We start from the raw sequence: 20808 nt of genomic DNA, 5'->3' as shown, positions 1-20808 counted from the left end.
ACCACAATTATTATTACCCTTTTGTCTTGAATTTTTACTGTGCCCCATCAGCCTCCCTCAGTCCTGGCTCTGGTCATCAAGTCCAACTGCTTGGAAATGGCATCCATTCTTAAAGGGACCTGGGTCAGGAACGGCATGGCTTATGAGCAAGAAAGGGAGCCATGTGACCCCTGATGGTTTGCTCTAGCTTCTATAGATGTCCATAAAGAGCATCTTTGTATGTCCTTATGTCTCTGTTACATTACAGTACACAATAATAATGTTGGTATTTGTTAAGCGCTTACTATGTGTAGAGCACTGTTCTAAGCACTGGGATAGATACAGGGTAATCAGGTTGTCCCACATGAGGCTCACAGTCTTAATCCCCATTTTACAGATGAGGTCACTGAGGCACAGAGAAGTTAAGTGACTTGCCCACAGTCACACAACTGACAAGTGGCAGAGCTGGGATTTGAACCCATCATCTCTGTCTCCCAAGCCCATGCTCTTTCCTCTGAGCCATGGTATATCCATTGCTTTGGGGATGGCACAGGAGGATTTTTGAGTGTCATCAATGGAGTAATTCATCTCTGACACTGGACATGGCCATAAGCTACCCAGAGTAAGTATATGAAAAGTGGGGAGGTTCATCTTTGAGTGTCCTACTGAACTTGGGAGAGCAGCACCAATAGGACCGCTCATTAACCCAACGATTCTGCTATCCCTTCAGCAACTAACGATGGGCTCTATTAAGCACTTAGTGCCAAGCTGTGGTAAATACAAGAAAATCAGATTTATCACAGTCCCTATCCCACCAGGAACACACAGAGTTCGAGAGAGAGAGAGAGAGAGAACAGATATCCTATCTCCGTTTTACTGATGAGGTAACTGAGGCATTGAGAGGTTATCTGACTTGCCTAAGGTCATACAGCAGGCAAGAAATGGATCAGGGATTAGAACTGGGTTTTCTGGATTCCTAGTCCCTTGATCTGGCCTTAGAAGCAACATTAGGCTGCCTACCTAGTGTGAATTGAGGGGACAGGGACAAAGGACATCCTACTATTAGGATGGCACATTCGTGATTTATTTTTCAGTAGTGAAATCTGTGGATTAGAACGCAAATATCTTCAAGAGTCTAAACTCTATTGCACGGAGTTCGGTTGTACCTTTTGGCATTGATATTTTATCAACGCCAAGGCAGTTGATAACCTATTAGAGTAAAATTGTATTCATTCTATTCACATCACTGTCATGTACTTAAATGGACCTCTGACTTGAAAATCTAAATAGGTTCGAAACATTTTTCACCTAAAGTGAAACTACTGAATGCTGATTTTGTTCTTACAGCACTTGCCAGACCCATGAAATATTGACGGGAAAAAAATGTTCTTTGCGAGTTAGTTTTGTGAATTTTTATCAAGTGTACCTGGCTTTTTCCCCCCTATCAATTCACAGCCAGGAAGGTTGATATCTAAGAGCAAGTGTCAGAAAGCGAATCTTCTGCAGCTCCACAAATCCAGAGATTATCTGTTCTTGGGTTTTTGTTTTTTGTTTTTTAATTTGGGGGTGGCTTTAAGGGGAAAGGACAGGGAGAAATCACCCTGGAGAACAAGCAAGCTCCGTGGAAGGCCTTCAAAATGTTCTGTTTCATTTATTCATTCCAAGGACTAAGCGATGATTTACAGTGAAAGACCAGGCAGCTTTCCAAGCCTTTCAATGAAAGCAAATGTTTCCAATATCATTTTGAAAACTTTTAGCTGTAGTCAATTTGTTCCTCTGTTTGTATAAAAGAATACACCAAATTTAGCTGAATTTTATGCCACCTATTTATAAAACTCAGTGGAATGACAAATATGACTGCTTTTTTGGTAACCCTTAGTTGGTTACAAATTGGGGCTCCCATGATGCATCCCACACTGATTGTGACAAATCGATAGACATATAGCCATTTTGCCATTACTCAGGACAGGTTCTAATGAATTTTGCTGTGCTGGGATTAATGGGGTCGGGTACTTAGGGAGGGTCCAGCTAATCAGTCCAAGTTTCAATCTGTCTAAAGACTTGAAAAAGACTCCACAGTTGAATATAAGTGGAAAGAAAAATTTCCAGGAAGCCAGTGAGGATGGTGATAGAACTACTGAGGACCCACCACTTCTCAGAACTGTGGGAAGTGTTATGACTTCAGTTATAACTATCCTATTGATCTAGGCTTTTCACTCCAGGCAACACTGAGAAAAATGACATCCTCACCCTCTCACTTTCCATTCACCTTCTGCCACATATTGGAGCCTTGGACATACTAATTTGAGGGTGGAAATGAGGTCGACATTTGCCTGAATGAAGGACTTAATGCTCATTGAAACCCAGAAATCTACTACTTTACTACATAGTTTGAGATTAAAATTTCTACATAAAAACATGTTAAACTCAGAACTGCTATTAGTGAACTAGAACAACGGTCTATCCAGGCTAGTATTCTGTCTCAAATAATGGCAATCGATTACTTGGAGAGATAGTGACATGTTTTCATTCTAATGTTTAGGGTTATACCATGCAACATTCTTCATCTTTCCTCTTTAATTCTTTCTCTCCGGTAAGCCATTATGGACTTATCCATGAATTTACCCAAATCCCACTTGACCCCACTGCTATTTTTGGTCTTTGAAATTCATTGGTGCAGCAAATTCCATGTTTATCACCTGCTATGAGAACATTTCCTTTGGCCATTTTCAAGCCTTAATGAGTGCATACAAATCACCTGTTGTAATTGGATTTGGTGAACAAATTCTGGGTTTGCTCTGATCACACCATTCATGATTTTAGAAGTTCAATTATAGAATCTCTCCACAGTCATCTCCACTCCCTGAAAAACCCTAATTGTTTGTAGTCTCCCTTTTTACAGATATGTTCCTTCTTTCCAGTTACCTTGGATGCTGTCTCTTGATCGATGTCAATCAATCGATCAACAACTCAGTGGTATTTGTTGAGGGTTTACTATGTGCAGTACACTGTACTAAATACTTGGACAAGTAAAATACAACAGAATTATTCCTTGCCCATAACAAGTTTAAACTTCCTTAGATTCTAGCAACCAGAAGGGCATGAGGTAATCCAGGTGTGAGAAGATCATATCATGTTTTGATACGGGGGGGAAATTTTGCCTTTTGTTTTGTATTTATTCCCATTTCTGATGAAGCCCAGGTTTCGGTAAGTTTGCTCTGGATAGGGAACATGTTAACCAATTCTGTTACGTTGTACTCTCCCAAGCATTTGGTACAGTAAGTGCTCACTAAATACGATTAATTGATTGATTGGCCTTTTTGATACCCTATTTGTATATTCATTCATTCAATCATATTTATTGAACCCTTACTGTGTGCTGAGCATTGTACTAAGTGCTTGATAAGGACAGTTCAGCAACAGATAGAGACAATCCCCACCCAATGCCTTACTTAGGTCACCTTAAATCTGCTTGGATATTCTGTTGCCATTTCTCCTTCATATATATCCCCCTCAGCAAAGCTCAAAACTGGGAAGCTGTTTGAGCTTCAGAATCTTACCATTAGTGACCTTGTCTTACCATATAATAGTGAGTTCAATTTGTGAATTGTACATTCAAAGCGCTTAGTACAGTGCTCTGCACATAGTAAGTGCTCAATAAATACTATTGAAGGAATAGTTGATATTGATACTCTTTCAAGATGGATACTCTTTCCATGGTAGATCCAAGTAGGTATGTGAATTCTGGACCTACCATCCAAAAAGTGTGTGTGTGTGTGTGTGTATACACACACTTTTATACATATATCTTTTTTATCTTTATATACATATAGAGAGAGAGAGTGTATGTGTGTGTGTGTGTCTGGAAGTTACAATATTTGTGTAGAAGTTCAATTCTTTAAGATGCTTGAAGTTCCAAATGAGTGTGCTCTTTAGTTTGCACTTTCTTTGCCTAGTTGTGCATTAATGGATGGTGTCCTAGACAGTAAAATTTGATAATGGCATTGTGCGGTATTGGTGATGAAAGTGTTTGGTGGTTTATGCAATTTCCCTATGGCAGAGTGATCCATAATCTCTCCAATCATACAAAAATATCTTTCTGTTCCTTAGTTCATTAGAAATGTTACTTTTACAAGACTCTTTTCCCCCTACTCTACATTGATTTAGTAATTAAATCTCCATTTTGGCTTCCTGTCTTCGCTATTGAGTTCCAGTTTTTTCCCATCTCCTTCTGACTTTTTTCACATATTTACACCTTCATACACTTCATGGTGACCTCCACAACCACTGGGAATAATCTCCTAGTAAAGGTTTTCTTGGCCTTGAATGTCATTTGATCCATCATTGACACAATTAAAATAGCTGGCAATTAGTCTGAATGAATTTACCTAAAACGCAAAACTTGTCAGGAAACCTGTCTTTTCCTCCCTAAATGAACTTTAAATTAAAAGGTCAAATCTGAGTCTTGGAGTATTTCAAATCAGGAGTGAAATTTCTGGGAGAATGTCCAAAAATGCTGCTCAGGGACCTACTAATCACTTAATCGCGTTCCAGCATATAACACTAATAAACTCGGTAGGTTCTGGAAAAGGAAATCATCTTACTCCAAGTCACCTATGGGTTCAAAATGTGTCATTGTCACTGCCCCGGGCCCTACCCTGAGGTCAAGCCTGTTATTTTCTTCTGTACCATTCAAGTATTTGTGACTGGTCTTTGAACCAATGTTCTTAGATTGTTGTCCCTTTGAGGGATAGGGACCGTGTCTGAATTCCCACCTGTGTATTCTTTCCCAGCACTCAGTATAATGCTCTACTCATAGTAAGTGCTTAATAAATGCTGTTTCTACTAATGCTCTCTCAGCTTCCTCACTCTCTTGCTCATATAGTTAGCTACTAGTCACTGGATATCAATGTTAGAATTGTTCGGTGAAACTGCCAGACAAAACTACCATTGAGACTGCATTTCATTTCGGCAGCAATCTTCTTGGTTGAACAAAAAATTAATGTCATGTCACTGTATCTGTCTTATGACAAATATGTCTTAAATTCTAATTCTGACAAGAAGCTACAAAGTACCTTAGACAATGGAAAATTTGAAATGAAATATGCGACGGTTTGTCTGCGGGGAATAATGGAGCCAAAGTAGATGAATGCTTTTACCCCCAAACTGCAACAGAACAGACAGGCACGCTTCCATTTATTTTCAGGATAAGATCTAATAGCCACCTTTCTCCAGTGCCTCGTAGTTTTATTTTAATGGGTTTGCCCTTTATCATTTAAGAGAATGCTCTATTAGTGCTGAAATTTTCACCTTCCGCCAGGCATGTGTATATATTATTAAGCAAACCTGTGAATTCTGGTCTCTTATGGCTACTGCATGTGGCCCAACTGGTGGGGGGGAGATGGGGGAAGAGTAGTTGAAGGCTCGAGGGGCCATTTAAGAATAAATCAGTGAAGTGATAGTACTTATTGAATACTTACTCTGGGCGCAGAGTACTCTGCTAAGCACTTGGGAGAGGACAATAGAGTGAGTAGATACGATCCCTACCCTCAAGAGGCTTTCAATGTAATGAGGGAGACAGATGCTAAAATAAATTGTATGTAATAATAATAATGAGGATGGTATCTGTTAAGCACTTAATACTCGCTAAGAACTGTATTAATTGCTGGGACAGATGCAAGATAACCTGGCCAGATGCAGTCCCTGTCCCACATGGTGCTCCCAGTCAGAGGGAGAACAGGTAATTAATTTTCATTTTATAGATGAGGAAACTGAGGCACAGAGAAGTTAAGCAACTTACCTAAGGTCTCCCAGCCCACAAGTGGCAGCCAGTATTAGAACCCAGGTCCCCTGACTCTGAGGGCTGTGGGACTCTTTCCATTTGGCCACCCTGCTTCTTTAGGGAAGGGAACAATTGAATATAGAGATGTGTATCTTAGTGCTGTGGAGGAAGGGAAATATGGCTCTTAGGGGGTAGTGATATGAGAACAGCAAATGAGACTTGATTAAGTCCATACCTCACTTTTCCCAAGTGTATAGCAGAGTTGATAATAATAATAACAAAGTGTTAAGCACTTACTATGTGCCAAGCGCTATACTAAGCCCTGGGGGAGTTACAAGCAAATTGCACTGGACACAGTCTCACAGTCTCAATCCCCATTTTACACATGAGGTAACTGAGGCACAGAGAAGTTAAGTGACTTGCCCTAGGTTGCAGAGCAGACAGGTGATGGTGCCAGGAATAGAACTCATGACCCTCTGACTCCCAGGTTCATTCTCTATCCACTATACCATGCTGATCACAATGGTTCCTCTGTACTCCTGTTTCTCCAGCATCAGCTTTCTCTATCCTTTAAATATAAAACAAGCAATCAGTCAATTGAACTTGTTGAGTGCTTGGGAGAATATGACAGATTTGGTAGGCACATTCCCTGCCCACAAGGAGCTTACGGTCTAGAGCAGAGGAGTTGCTCTGCAATATCGTGTCTGGAATAGCAGGAAAAGGAACCTCTTTGTGGTCCTGTCTTATTCCAGCCTTTAGATAAGTTTGTTTAGACTCAAGGGATACTCAAATTCATCATCAATGTCCATTCGAGTGAGAGACACATGCAGCAGTGTTTTTGGATTTGCAGTCAAAATTAGAGCCCTTGAACTAATAACACGGCCTTCATTTTAGCCCCAGGTACAGCATACTCTCCCTCTCAGGGTCACACCAGGAGAGTTCCCAGAACTCTACTGGTCTCGACTACAGGAAGGAGAGACAGGCAGAGGCATATCCATTCCATTCCTAGCTTGGGCAGTTGCTAACGATGGGAAGGCAATCTGCTACAAGTAAAACTCAACTCTGCTGTGTGGCATGAGAGAGAGTTAAGGGCAAAGACTCAAGTTTACTGCGCGTAAGGAGGCAGTGGTAAACCACTTCCGTATTTTTACCAAGAAAACTCTATGGATCCACTACCAGAATGATTGCAGGTGGAGGTGAGGCGTTCTGGGAGAGATGTGTCCATGATGTCTCTGTGGGTTGAAGATAACTCGATGCTTAAGACAAGACATTATACTCAACAGAATCTTTCATCGATTAAATAGAAAGTGAGGTTCTGAAGACCCTAGGGTCCTTTTCTTGGCTGCATGGCTTAGTGAAAAGAGTATGGGCTTGGGAATCAGAGGTCGTGGGTTTGAATCCCGGCTCTGCCACTTGTCAGCTGTGTGACTGTGGACAAGACACTTAACTTCTCTATGCCTCAGTTACCTCATCTGTAAAAGGGGGATTAACTGTGAGCCTCACGTGGGACAACTTGATTGCCCTGTATCTACCCCAGCGCTTAGAACAGTGCTCTGCACATAGTAAGCGCTTAAATACCAACATCATTATTATTTGGCCCAGTGAGATATATGATGTGGGGAGGGACAAAATGGGACAGCAGCTCTGTTCATTTGCTGAAATTTGTAGACAGTTAAGAGCTTCCCTTCAGCAAAGTTTAGTCCTCAGTGAGGTAAAGGGCTGTTTAAGGCTTACTGTGAGAATGGGAATCTGCAAATGTCAAAGCTGTTATTACTACACTTATGCTCTGATGAGCTGGGGAAAAGAAACGATTTCCCTTCAGGCATACAGATGTGTGTACCCTGCCACTGTCTTCGATCCCATCATTACACGTATGACAGGAAGAGTCTCTTGGTGTAAACTAATTTAAACCTTTACTGTTCAGTATACTGGTTTTCAAGTAGAGATTTTTATAATCAGTGAAATTATGGTTTTATTCTGAAAAATTTGAAGTTCTTTTATAAGTTTACTCACAGTTCATTCTACTCCACTGAATTTCAACAGAGGGTCTGGAGGGTGGGCAAAAAGTCATCCCTCCATAGCTCTTTGGAAACATATCAATCGGTCAGTAGTATTTTTTGAGTGCGAACTGTGTGCGGAGCACTGTGCTAGGCATTTGGGAGAGTACAATATAAAAATGAACAGATACAACCCCTGCCCACAATGATCTAACAGTCTAGAGAGTTGTTAAGCTCTGGAAAATCTATTCATTCTGTGGAGTCTGCCTGTGGCAGCTCAGTAAATATTCATGGTTGAGAGTGATGGTCCTGAAAGGCATTTAAAAGATATCTGAGGAGGTTGTTTATAGAGTTAAAGGCCAGGGTGTAGCCTTCTGGTAGGGGGAGTCTGCTAAACCCAAGATTTTGGGAGACGTAGTGACTGTAGGGGGTTGATGGTCCTGTCCTGCTAGGGAAGCAGTGTGGCTTAATGGAAAGGACACAGGCCTGGTTGTCAGATACTGTGAAACTTGCTTTTAATGCCTTTTTAGAGGGAGTCAGGAAAGGAAGCTTCATGTTTAAAAAAAATGCTCCAAGACTGAAAGATGGGGGCACATCTGAGGTTCCTTAAAAAAAAAAAAAAAAAAGGGTATGGATGAGTCTTGGACTGTAATAAAGTGTATCTCAGCTGCACAAGTGCCTCTCCCTGAAGGTATGCTTTTGCCCCTTTGACTTCAGTGAGATTGGATTTGACTGCTTCAGGACTCTGTATCTCCTCCTGCTGTTCATTGTCAAAGTTGAAAAACAGGCACTCAAAAGAATCCAGGCAAAACATTATTTTGGGGGCTGCAAACTGGCCCAACAGGAGAAAAGTGTCCAGATGGCTGCAACAACTGCTAATGTTGTTATTATTTATTTGTTTGTCATGGGCCTATTGCAAGCCTCGGAGGCATTTTTAAGAATTACAGACTTCATGTAAATGCATAGATAATCACTTTACTGTACCCGTAACTAAAACAATCATTGAGAAAGAAGGGAATTCAACAAACAGTGGAGTGCAAATAGCCACTGCGTTACAATTTAGGGATGATGATAATAATAATAATGAGGCTTTGAATTGGCAGAGTTGATGATGTTTCCAAAATGTTTTCAAATCAGTTTTCTTGTTGTACCATCAAAACATCCCTGAGAGGCAGATGGTGTTAGTTCCATTTTGCATTTGAGGAAACTGAGGCCCAGTGATGTTGAGTGACTGGTCTTGTTCTCCCTCTTATTTAATCTGTGTGTCCCAATCAGTGGAGACAGACATTAAGATAAACACTGATAAGGGAAGTGGCAGAAAACAAGGATAGAATCAAATATTTGTGGGGGAGTTTCAAAGTGCTTAAAGATACAGACCCAAGTGCATACAAAATACAAAATGGAGAGAGATTAGAGTGGGAAGAAAGAAGAATTCAGGTTGGGCTTCTTGGAGGAGATATGATTTTAGTTCTCCTGCCCCTGAGCATGATGCTCTCCCTGTTGAATATGTTAATTCAGAAAAATAAGAGGTAAGAGAAAATACATTAATAATAAAGCTACCAGCAACTTCATCTTTTAAGTGCTTTCCATGTGCCCAGCACTGTACTAAGTTCTGAGGTAGATAAAGTTATTCAGGTCAAACACAGTCCCTGCCCTAAGCAGGTTTCACATTCTGTGTATGAAGAACAGTTATTGAATCCCCATTTACCTATGAGGAAACTGTGGCAAAAAGAAGTTCAGTGACTCACCCAGGTCCCACAGCTGGCAAATGGCAAAGTGGCAAAGCTGAGATTAGAACCCAGGTTGTCTGACTCCCAGGCCCCTGCTCTTTCCACTAGACCATGAAGCTTCTCACTACTATTCCCATAGACAAAGGCTGTAGGGCAGAGTTGCTATTTCAAAAGAAGGGATCTTCTGAAATTTGAAGTGGGCTCCCTCCCCCTTTATATACAACAGTCCACCCCTCTCCCATCCTTCAAAACCTTCCTAAAATCACATCTTCTTCAAGAGACCTTCCCCGATTTAGCCCTCATTTCTCCCACCTGCCTTCCTTTCTAAATGCCAATTCATTTGACCGTGTTCCCTCTAGGCACTTTGATAGTCACCCCAGCCCCATAGCTCCAATGTACATATCATTATACTATACTATTTCTCCTATCCATGATTTATTTAAATATCTGTCTCCCCATGTAAGCTCTAAACTCCTTGTGGGCAGGGATCCTAACAAGTGTATTTCATTTCCCAAGTGCCTAGGTATGTCTCCTGCATTCAGCAAGTGCTCAGTAAATATCATTGATTCTGGTAGGGGTGCTAAGGGGTGAGAAGTTTTCCTTCTCTACAGGTATAAGCTTTTGTCCCAGTGTCTGGAGGGTCTATTGTAACTCGGACCATCCCAGTTTCCAATATCACAATCCCATTGTTTCAATTTATGGGATCTAAGGGTTATACCTTTCAAGAGAAAATAGTCAGGTTTCTTATACACGGAAATGTACTCTGACTTTCGGATCAGATGGGTCACCTCTCATAACAGGTAGGGTTAAGTATGCACCAAAAACCCATGGCGCATAAATCAGGGCTGACATGATTATGAATGAAAGGGTGAAAGACCAGAAGGAATGAATCAACAAGAGTAATTAGGAATTCTATTCTGGAGGAGATATGATGGTAACATGGTTTTTCTTGTTAGTGGTGCCTGGCAGAATGAAGTTACACTGTCCCAGTGACCGGAACCCTTCACCCAGAAAAATAAATTCAAGTGGCAAGATTGATTTTTTTTTTCTCTTTTCAGGAAATCTTTAAAAATGCTCGGACCTCAGCAGTCCCACGGCAAAGGCGATCCATTGTGGCATCTCCTATTTTAATCCCAGAGAATCAGAGACAACCTTTTCCCAGGACAGCGGGCAAGGTAAGTCATGAAAAGGGTAAAATTTGTTATTTTAGATTGTGAACCCCTGAAGGAACAGGACCTGTGTTTAAATCCCACCATGTACTCTTTCCCAGCACTTAGTATAGTGCTCTTCAAACAGCAAGTACTTAATAAATATTATTACTGGTATTACTGGGTAATTAATAATGGTATTCATTGAGCACTTACTATGTCACTGTGCTAAACATTAGGATCATTGTAAGGTAAGTAGATCATTCATTCAATCATACTTTTTGAGCACTTACTGTTTGCAGAGCACTGTATCAAAAGTACAATTCAGTAATAAATAGAGAAAATCCCTACCCAACAATGGGCTCACAGTCTAGACACAGTTCGTGTCCCACACAAAGCTCATAATGGGAATGAGGCACAGAACAATAATTGTGCAATTCCAAAAAAAATTAAATTAGCTCAACAGCCCAAGATGATACGATTACATTTAGTAGCCCAACACTTAGATGGAAGACTCCTCATGCTCTTTGCTTCACACAACAATCCTGGTTTACAAAATACTCCCATGTTTTCAGATTTGGAAAAGTGCTGGAAAAAAGACTCCTGTCACGCTTCCTTCATCTCTAAATTGGAGCTTGAACATTAAAAGTAATATACCTAGCCCACAATATAAGAAATCAGAAACTTTGTTGTGTGGCCTCTGCAAAGATCATTAATTATGACAGATGTAAAAGAGAACAACAAACAAGTGCTGATCATGAGAGAAGCTGTTTGAGTTCATGGATATATGCAGCTTCAGCATTTAATGGGAGAATCAGGATGCTAATCCTTAGATGACACTTGAAAACACATGCACACACTGGCAAAAAATTCTGGTGCACTAGTTTTGTGATAGGATTACAAGATCTTAATGTACTAAATAGGTGGTTTGTTATTCGTAATAAAAAATACCTTTCTGAAAAGTATCCTTACAGATTAAAGAACATCTAATCACCTCAACCATCTCCAATCCCTCATCAGGGAAGTGGCTCAATATTTTCCATTTTTCCAATCATTCTTATTTCTCTTCGATGTGACCTGGTTTCTGTCAGCCTCGGGCTTATTGGCTAATTTTCTTGGTTGCATAAATGTGAATTAGTAGTAAATTGGAAGGTGTTGATTTGGCAGTTTATGTAAACAGAAGAGTGTTTATTCCATTATCCATTTCTCACTTCCGGTGGAATATAAGAGTAATCCTCCAACATCTGATCACTTTTCCTGGGGTATCAGTTGAGTTAGGTAATAGGTTGGCTTGGTTCTGTGTTTATCTAATGACTTTTAGAAGATACAGCACACAGCAGAATATATTGTGCTGATTGATTAAAACACCTTAATCATTTGTTTTCTTAACCTATCAATCAACCATATCTATTGAGTACTTATTGTGTGTGAATCACCCTACTAAGTGCTTGGGAAGGTGCCAGACAACAGAGCTAGTAGACATGTCCCCGCCCACTACAGGCTTACAATCTAGTGATTACAGTTTAAATATGCACACATATTTAGTAAAAATACTGTTCTCCTTAAATCAATCCAGGGAATTTATTTAGCACATTCTGTGTGCAGAACTCTGTACTAAGTGCTAAATAGTAGACATGTCCCCTGCCCTCAAGTTGCTTACAATCAAGCAAGCATTTATTTTACTCTAGATATGCATTCAACATTAGATCCCATTCTCCTCTCCAAGTACAACTACATGCATCCTGGGCACAGATGTTTCTCTCCAGATTCTCTGAGGCCACTGGGTTCACAGCTGGCTAAAATGGGGAATCACTTAACTGCCAAGGAAACTGAGACAAACTCTTTCTACAATTCTGAACCCAAAAATTTGACTGAGGGCTGAGCAATTCTTTGGTGGGCAGTAGCCACAACCCTGCCATTTCAGTAGGAAGCTGGCTACTCTGCCCCCTGCTCCCTGAAATCAGTGCTGGGTGCCAATGTTATTTGCAATTTCACTTCATTTGTGAAGTTTTCTCTCACTAAACCCCCATTAATCAATCAGTAAAGCAGTGTGGTGTTTACTGAGCATTTACTCCATTCAGAATACTATACTAAGCTCTTAGGAAGACCAAGTGACTACTGAATTTGCTATTATCTACTGGTTAATTGAAAACAACTGTAATGATTATTGAACTAAATCAGTGCACTTTAAAGGTTGAGGTAAAGAGGAAGAGCGGTCTTTTTGAGCCAAAGAAAACTTGGCAGCATTTTCTAAATATGAGATAGAACTGTAAGAAAAACCACTAATAAACTTAAATGATGTGATCATGAAAGAATGTGAAAAGGGAATGGTGGCACTTTGAATTATATGACACTTGGAATTTACCAATGCACTTTCACATAACTAATCTCATTTTGTTCTCACAAATACCCCTGTGAAGCAGGGAAAGACAGCTATTATTGTTCCCATTTTACAGAGGAGGAAACAGAGACCCATTGAAATTAAATGACTTGCTTGAAGTCACATGGCAGGCCAGAGGAGAGCTGGGTTTAGAACCCAGGTCCTCTGACTCCCATATCTGAGTTCTTTCCAGTGGATTCCATTCCCCCCCCTAAATGCCAGAGAAGGACATAGGTGGTGTTAGTCATGTTAACTAGGCCAGGTCTACCAACTGTACTTTATTGCTCTCCCCCAAGTGCTTAGGATCATACCCTGCATATAGTAGGTGCTCAATAAATGCCACTGATTGATTTACCAATTGATTAGCCTGTGGTCCTCTTGTGTTAGAGTGACTGTGTCCAATCTGAATATCTTTTATCTAACTGAGTGCTTAGCACATTGATTTGCTTAGCCCTTCCATGCCACCTGTGCATTTGAATTCCCGCTACCCCTTTGCCGCTTATTTACATTTTATAAATACTGTATTGCTCCCCGATCCATAATTTATTTAAGATTCTGCCTCCCCATCTAGATTACAAGCTGCCTGAGGTCAGGGATCAGGTCTCTTAACTCAAATGTGCTCTCCCAAGCCTTTGATTCTATGCTCTGCACACAGTAGTCCTTAGTAAATGCTACTGATGGATCAATAGCTTTGGCACATATAAGGGCTTAGTCAAAGCCATAATTATTAATAATTCATGTTAAAATCGAGTGCATAATTTCTAGTTATCATTCTCATTGAGCATTAACCGCTACTGAGCTCCTGCAATAAAATGTCTAAAGTCACATCTAACAGAGATAGCATGTTCATATTTTGGACCAGGGGTAACTGGTGCAAACACCTATTTTTATTGATGCCTCACTATTGAATGGTTGGGAATTTACCTTGATCCAAACCACCCAAGCGGTATTTTCTCCAGTGGTTTAATACCTGCTTATGGAACAAGGTCTGTAACACTAGCAAACATATCTGTTTTCATGTCCCTCCAGCCCTGATGTCTTCTTAGGGTCTCATTTGTCAACCCTTCTCCCTCCAAGAACTCTAGTCAATTAGATTGTAAGCCCGTCAATGGGCAGGGATTGTCTCTATCTGTTGCCGAATTGTACATCCCAAGTGCTTAGTACAGTGCTCTGCACATAGTAAGCGCTCAATAAATACTATTGAATGAATGAACATAACCCCTGGCCTGTGCTCTAAAAATTGGAGTTCAAAAACACTGCTGATGTGCTGGCTCCTTGTAGTAAAATTATAAACATCACTCTTTGTGGATAAGTGCTTAACCAACATTTTTGAGTTGGTTAGTATGGTACAGTGAATTTTGTAATGGAAGTATGTTTCTTTTAGGAGGAAAATCACTTTTTGTGGGTATTTTCATTGCATATGAGAGTCATTGCAGGAGCTAATGAGTTGCAAAGGACTCTGAGGCACCATCTGTCAGTCTTTTGAACTACTAAGCCAATCAGTAAGCAGAGCAGAAGAAGCTAAGTACTGATTTACCCATATTTACTTACCTAATTGTCCCACTTTTTGGCATAATTTTTGCAACCCCAAAATACATGAGGTATTAAATCTAGCAATAAATGGAAGAGGAGAGAAAGAGAAGAAAAATAAAGGGAAGGTAAGGAGGAGAGAAGGAAGGAATAGGTAAGAGGGTACATCTATTGCAGTCTTTCAAGTACTATATGTAAGAGGCAGCCAGCGAATTATGGTAACCCCTTTTCTCCTCCTTTCTCTTCCTTTCCCATCTCCTGAACATTTTAAAAAATGAAGCCTCGCAGCTCGAGGTCTTATTTTCGGGGTCTTATTTGTGTTTTCTTATCCCTACCTTTTTTCCTAACATGGCTCACACTGCTATTACTGTTTTTTTAAATATAAATATATATTTCCTCAAAAATCGGTGGGAAGGTGGAATTATCCAGTGGAGGCAATAATTACATGAGTAAATATGATAGTTATATTTTGTCTAAGAACCCGATCTCATTCTGTTACATGGGTTAAAAATGAAGAAGGTAACACCTGGATCTCTACGCAGCATGTGGGATCACCTGAGGTGGTTTGTTTTTTTTTTTTAAAATTGCTCATCACTGTGGTTTGACTTAGACATCAAATCTCATGAGGCAAGAATTCTCAATTGGTAGTCAAGGTGAAACCTGTGTTTCCTGGCTGGAGTTTCAGGGATCTGAGAAGTATTAATTTTGAATTCTGTGCATTTCAAAAAATCTTCCCTGCAAGCCCAGGGTTCAAGTATCTCATGCTCTATTGTTATTAGGATTTGGGGAACTGCCAGTGAGATTTGTAATCAAGGGTGAAATTCAAAATGGAACCCAGTTTGTGTGATGATTTAATCTTTGTGCCACGTTCCCATTTCCTCCTTAAAAATAATCCCCACCAGTTATATCAGCTCCCCCAAGGGGACCCTCTGTTCCCACCAGCAGCATCATTCCTGACGCCGTTGAGTGTTTCTGTTCTTTTCCAGATAATGTAAGTGGGAAAAGAAACTTCATATCTCTCCCAGTGCTCACTGAGGCAGTAACAAGTAAGATTCTCAATCCAGGGTATTGAGTTATTGAAGGATTCAGACTCAACCTAGAAAGTTATCGATGTGGTCTCAAATTGAAATTATATTTGAGTATTTTTGAACTCTGAAAATTACGGATGTTTAGTACAGGTAATCACCCTACAAGGGAATGTAAATCTGCATTCTCATTCCAAACCGATGAGTCTTGTGGTGATGGGAGTGTGATGAGCGTTCTTCAAACTCTTTTGGGCAATGCCCAGAGCCCAGCGGGGAGAGGAGAAGGAAGGGGAAAGTACAGTCCATAAGTATGAAAGGAAACGAAGTAGCCTGAATAAACACCCTCAGTTAGATCATTCGATCAATCAATGGTATTTATTAAGTGTGTACTGTGTGCAGAGCTCTGTCCTAAGCCCTTGGGAGAGTACAGTACAATAGAGTTGGTAGACATGATACCTGCCCAAAAGGAGCTAAGGGTGTACAGATTTACTCTGAACTTTGGATTGCCTAGACGAACCATCCATCCTTTTGCCCTCCTATGTGCAACCTAAAAAGGAGAAAGCATAAAGAGAAAAATACTAACTTGGAGTGAAGGTTGCATTGAACCACATAAATGAATGCTAATTCATTCATCAGATAGAGATGAAAGGGAGTAGCTTCAACTGAATGCATAGACAGATGTGCCCTTATAAAAGGCTATTTTAATTTACCCATTAAGTTCACATCTTATTTTTGACACTGCCTTTGTGTTGGGATTCATATTAGCGGCAATCTCCAAAGGGGGAATGAAGGAACAAAATTCAAAACAGGATTATACATCTTCAGTGCAATAAAAACATACTATTGAACGTTATCGAACGGTCTCCCTGTAAGGATGGACACAGCTGACTTAGTCGATAAAGAGCTGTAATGAGTTGCAACGCGGTTCCCGGCAGGAAAATGAATTGGCTCTCTAGCCATCTGATCCACCACAGCCTCCACTCTGAACATTTGCTAGTTGGATTAAGGGCTGAGATGGAAATGAAGCTAACAAGTGGCATGTGGGAGAGAGGGAGGTAGGGGAGGGGAGAGTTCTAATCCTTCATTTTGAAATAGTTAAAGTGTTTGGGCTGTGGTAACCCTGGCTCTCAGCCAGGAGCAACTGAGGAAGGCCTTTGGGCCTCCCAAATCGCCTGGCAGATGGCAGTGAGCTGACGAGCTGCTGATCCGGCCATGGCTGATTCACAGGCTGGCATGTCAGCTGCTCTACCGTCTCTACAATGGCTTCTATCGCTCTGCTTATTTGAAATAAGCCAACACAACAACAAGCAAACCAAAAAGGTGGAGGCTAAATGCCCGTTAGAACGGCAATAGCTGGTACAGGATCGGCTTCAGATGAGAAGCGAGTGGGGGGCGTCCCCTCAAAGCATTCTTTCAGAAGGGGTGGTGTGGCAGAGGCACCTCCTCATGACTCTGTGAAGATTTTCTCTTCATAACTCTTGATGCACTCCCAATTTTGAAATCTGCTCATTGCTGGATTTTAAATTCTTAATAGATTGCATGCACCATTGTGTCTTATGGTTATTATTCAATTCACATAGGTTTAAATGATGATTATTTCAACTGTGTTCCAGTGATGTGTGCCCGGGAACAATGATAATAATAATCATAATGTTAATCATAATAATATTTGTTTAGGGCTTACTGTGCCAACCACTGGGCTAAGCACTGGAGTAGATACAAGACATTCAGCTCTGACACAGAACCTCTCCTAAACAGGTTCACACTCTAAGTGGGAGGGAGAACAGGTATGGAATCTCCATTTTACTGATGAGGAAACTGAGGCACATTAAGTGGCTTGTCCAAAGTCTCACAGCAGGCAAATGCTTAGAATAGAACCCAGGGTTCCTGACTCGCAGCCCAACATAATGCATGCATGTGGAATGAGTGGAGAAGCTGCTCATGGGAAAGATGACAAAGATTTTCCTTCTCAAGGTGGACTAATTTCAAATTTTGTATTGTAAGATCTTGGAGGGCAGAGATAGTGTCAATTGACTAGATTACACTCTCCCAGGAGTTAGTACAGTGCTTGGCAGAGTGTAAATGCTCAATTGAAACCTGCCCTGATTTGGAATTCTTTTCAGTCCTGATATCTGCACCTGGTGCGTTGAACAATTCCATATCTTTCTGTGAAATGGTGGTCTCCGGGATGTGAAAGCAGGGTGCTCTTTGACTTTTAGTTGGAGAATTTTCCCTCTCAGGAGGCTCTCTGCAGTCCTTGCTTTGTCACATCTTACTGGGCTGAAGCACCTGTTGCAAAAACCCAGCTTGAAGTCATTAATCCTTTTCACAGAGGTCACTAAATAGCCCTAAACATAACTTTCAGGCTTACGCATCTGTTCTCAGTGAGCACAGAAGACACGATTTTTGCTGCGCTTCAGCACCCAGAGAAAACACAGGGAACATCAAGACCTTCTATGTGGTGTTCCTACACTTTACGAAAACATTGGTTGACTCCATTAGTAGACCTGCATTGCCCTGAAGGGTTTACAAGAACCGGAGATTACTCCACAACAATATGGCTGACCACTTGAGAGAAAAAACACTGTCTGACTCTCTCTCTATCACCAGTGGAGTAAATCAGGGCTGGGCATTTGGGGCAATATTATGTAACCTACTCAGTGCATTTATTCTCGGTGGTGCCACAAAGTACTGAGAAAGCTGGAGCTAGAATATGATTTTGAGCCTCTGCAAAGATCTTTCAACTTATCTAGCTGAGAACACCATCAAAAGCTCCAAAAATCAACTGTGTTGTATCATTCAATGATATTTATTGAGTGCCTACTGTGTGCAGAGCACTGTACTAGCAATCAAAGGTATTTATTGTGCAGAACACTGTACTGAGTGCTTGGGAGAGTAGAACAGAGTTGGTAGACATGTTCCTTGCCCCTAGTGAGCTCATAGTCTACAGAGCTTACAGTCTAGGATTTCTTAGAGTATACAGTCTATTTTACTCTCTCAAATGCTTAGTACAGTGCTCTGCACATAGTAATTCCTCAATAAATACCACTGATTGACTGACTGATTGATTGAAAAGCCTCTGAACCACTCATATGACTGTGGTCTATAAGCAAGTACACAAGAAGACACACAGATGATTATGAAAGGCTTCTCTGATTAAGCAGTGTCAGTCAGTCAATCGTCTCTTTTGGGTGCTTACTGTGTGCAGAGTACTGTACTGAGTGTTTGGGAAAGTACAATAGAACATTAAACAAAGTCCCTGGCTGCAGCAAGCTTACAGTCTTCAGGGGCCCTTAGTTGTCATTAGAGAAGCAGCCATGGTGAACTGGATAAAGAATCAGCCTGGGAGCCAGAGGTCATGGGTTTGAATCCCGGCTCTGCCACTTGTCACCTGTGTGACTGTGGGCAAATCACTTAACTTCTCTGTGCCTCAGTGACCTCATCTGTAAACTGGGGATGAAGACTGTGAGCCTCACGTGGGACAACCTGATGACCTGTATCTATCCCAGTGCTTAGAACAGTGCTCTGCACATAGTAAGTGCTTAACAAATACCAACATTACTATTATTATTTGTCTGCTGTGCGACCTTGGGCAAGTTACTTACTTCTCTGTGCCTCAGTTACCTCATCTGTACAGTGGGGATTGAGACTGTGAGTCCCGCGAGGAACAGGTACTGTGTCCATCACTATTTGCTTGTATCCACCCCAGCACATAGAACAGTGCCTGGCACATAGTAAGTGCTTAACTAATACCATCATCATCATTCAAATGGGGATTAACTGTGAGCCTCACGTGGGATGACCTGTTGACCCTGTATCTCCCCCAGCGCTTAGAACAGTGCTCTGCACAAAGTAAGCGCTTAACAAATACCAACATTATTATTACAGTGCTTGGCACATAGTAAGCGCTTAACAAATACCAACATTATTATTATTATTGTTAGTCCCCTTATTCTCCTTCCTCTTATCTGTAATGAGAAGCAGTGTGGCTCAGTGGAAAGAGTCCAGGCTTGGGAGTCAGAGGTCATGGATTTGAATTCAGGCTCTGCCACTTGTCAGTTGTGTGACTGTGGACAAGTCACTTAACTTCTCTGTGCCTCAGTTACCTCATCTGTAAAATGGGGATGAAGACTGTGAGCCCCACGTGGGACAACCTAATTCCCCTGTATCTCCCCCAGTGCTTAGAACATGCTCTGCACATAGTAAGCGCTTAACAAATACCAACATTATTATTATTAATAATAATAATTGGTGGTATTTGGTTGTAGTATGTGGGGTTTTTGTGGTTTTGTTTAGCGCTTACAGTGTAAAACACTGTTCAAAGCATAAGTAGGCATACGTTTATCAGGTTGAACACAGTCCCTCTTCCACATGAGGCTGACAGTCAAAGTAGGCTTAGGGACATGGACTAAGCAACGTGGAAGCAGTGTGGTCCAACGGATAGAGCACAGGCCCGGGAGTTAGAAAGGCCTGGGTTCTAATCCCGCTCTGCCACTTGTGTGCCTTGTCACCTTGGGTGAGTCATTTAACTTCTCTGTGCCTCTGTGCTTCAGTTACCTCCTCTGTAAAATGGGGATTAAGACTGTGAGCCCCATGTGGGGTAGAGACTGTGTCCAACCCGATTTGTTTGTCTCCACCGCAGCATTTCTTACAGTGTCTGGCATGTAGTAAGCACTTTACAAATAGCACAGTTGTTACCATTGTAAGTGCTAAACAAAACCAGAAAAAAAACCTAACAGAAAAAGGTTTTGAATCTCCATTTTACATTCATTCAATCATATTCACTGAATGCTTACTGTGTGCAGAGCACTCTACTAAGCGTGGAGAAGTTACCTGACTCGCTCAAGGGCACACTTCAGGTACTTGGCAGAGCCGGTATTAGAACCCAGGTCCTCGGACTCCCAGGCCCATGCTCTTTCCACTGGGCCACTCTGCTTCCACACTACTTAGTAAAGCCCTACTGAGATCTCACCTTCTCCAAGAGGCCTTCCCAGACTGAGCTTCCCCTTTTCCCTCTGCTCCCTCTCTGCTCCCACCTTCACCTCCCCTCAGCTAAGCCCCCTTTTCCCCGCCTTTCCCTCTGCTCCTCCCCCTCTCCCTTCCCCTCGCCTCAGCACTGTGCTCGTCTGCTCATTTGTATATATTTTTATTACCCTATTTATTTATTTTTTGTTAATGAGATGTACATCCCCTTGATTCTATTTATTGCTACTGTTTTGTCTGTCTCCCCCGATTAG

General features: G+C 41.3%; 1 protein-coding gene across 3 annotated transcripts in view; it reads left to right on the top strand.

The window, feature by feature from the left end:
- The window catches only part of CDH13 (cadherin 13), a 901878-nt gene that overhangs the window by 352738 nt on the left and 528332 nt on the right, over window positions 1–20808 (top strand). For all 3 annotated transcript variants that reach the window (XM_029074853.2, XM_029074854.2, XM_029074855.2), the window contains exon 4: window positions 10547–10663. In XM_029074853.2, coding sequence (XP_028930686.1) covers window positions 10547–10663 — 117 coding nt within the window. The remainder of the gene's footprint in view (window positions 1–10546; window positions 10664–20808) is intronic.

The sequence above is a fragment of the Ornithorhynchus anatinus genome, chromosome 11, assembly GCF_004115215.2.
Source record: "Ornithorhynchus anatinus isolate Pmale09 chromosome 11, mOrnAna1.pri.v4, whole genome shotgun sequence".
Classification (NCBI taxonomy): Eukaryota; Metazoa; Chordata; class Mammalia; order Monotremata; family Ornithorhynchidae; genus Ornithorhynchus; species Ornithorhynchus anatinus.
This window is presented reverse-complemented; position numbering and strand designations above follow the sequence as displayed.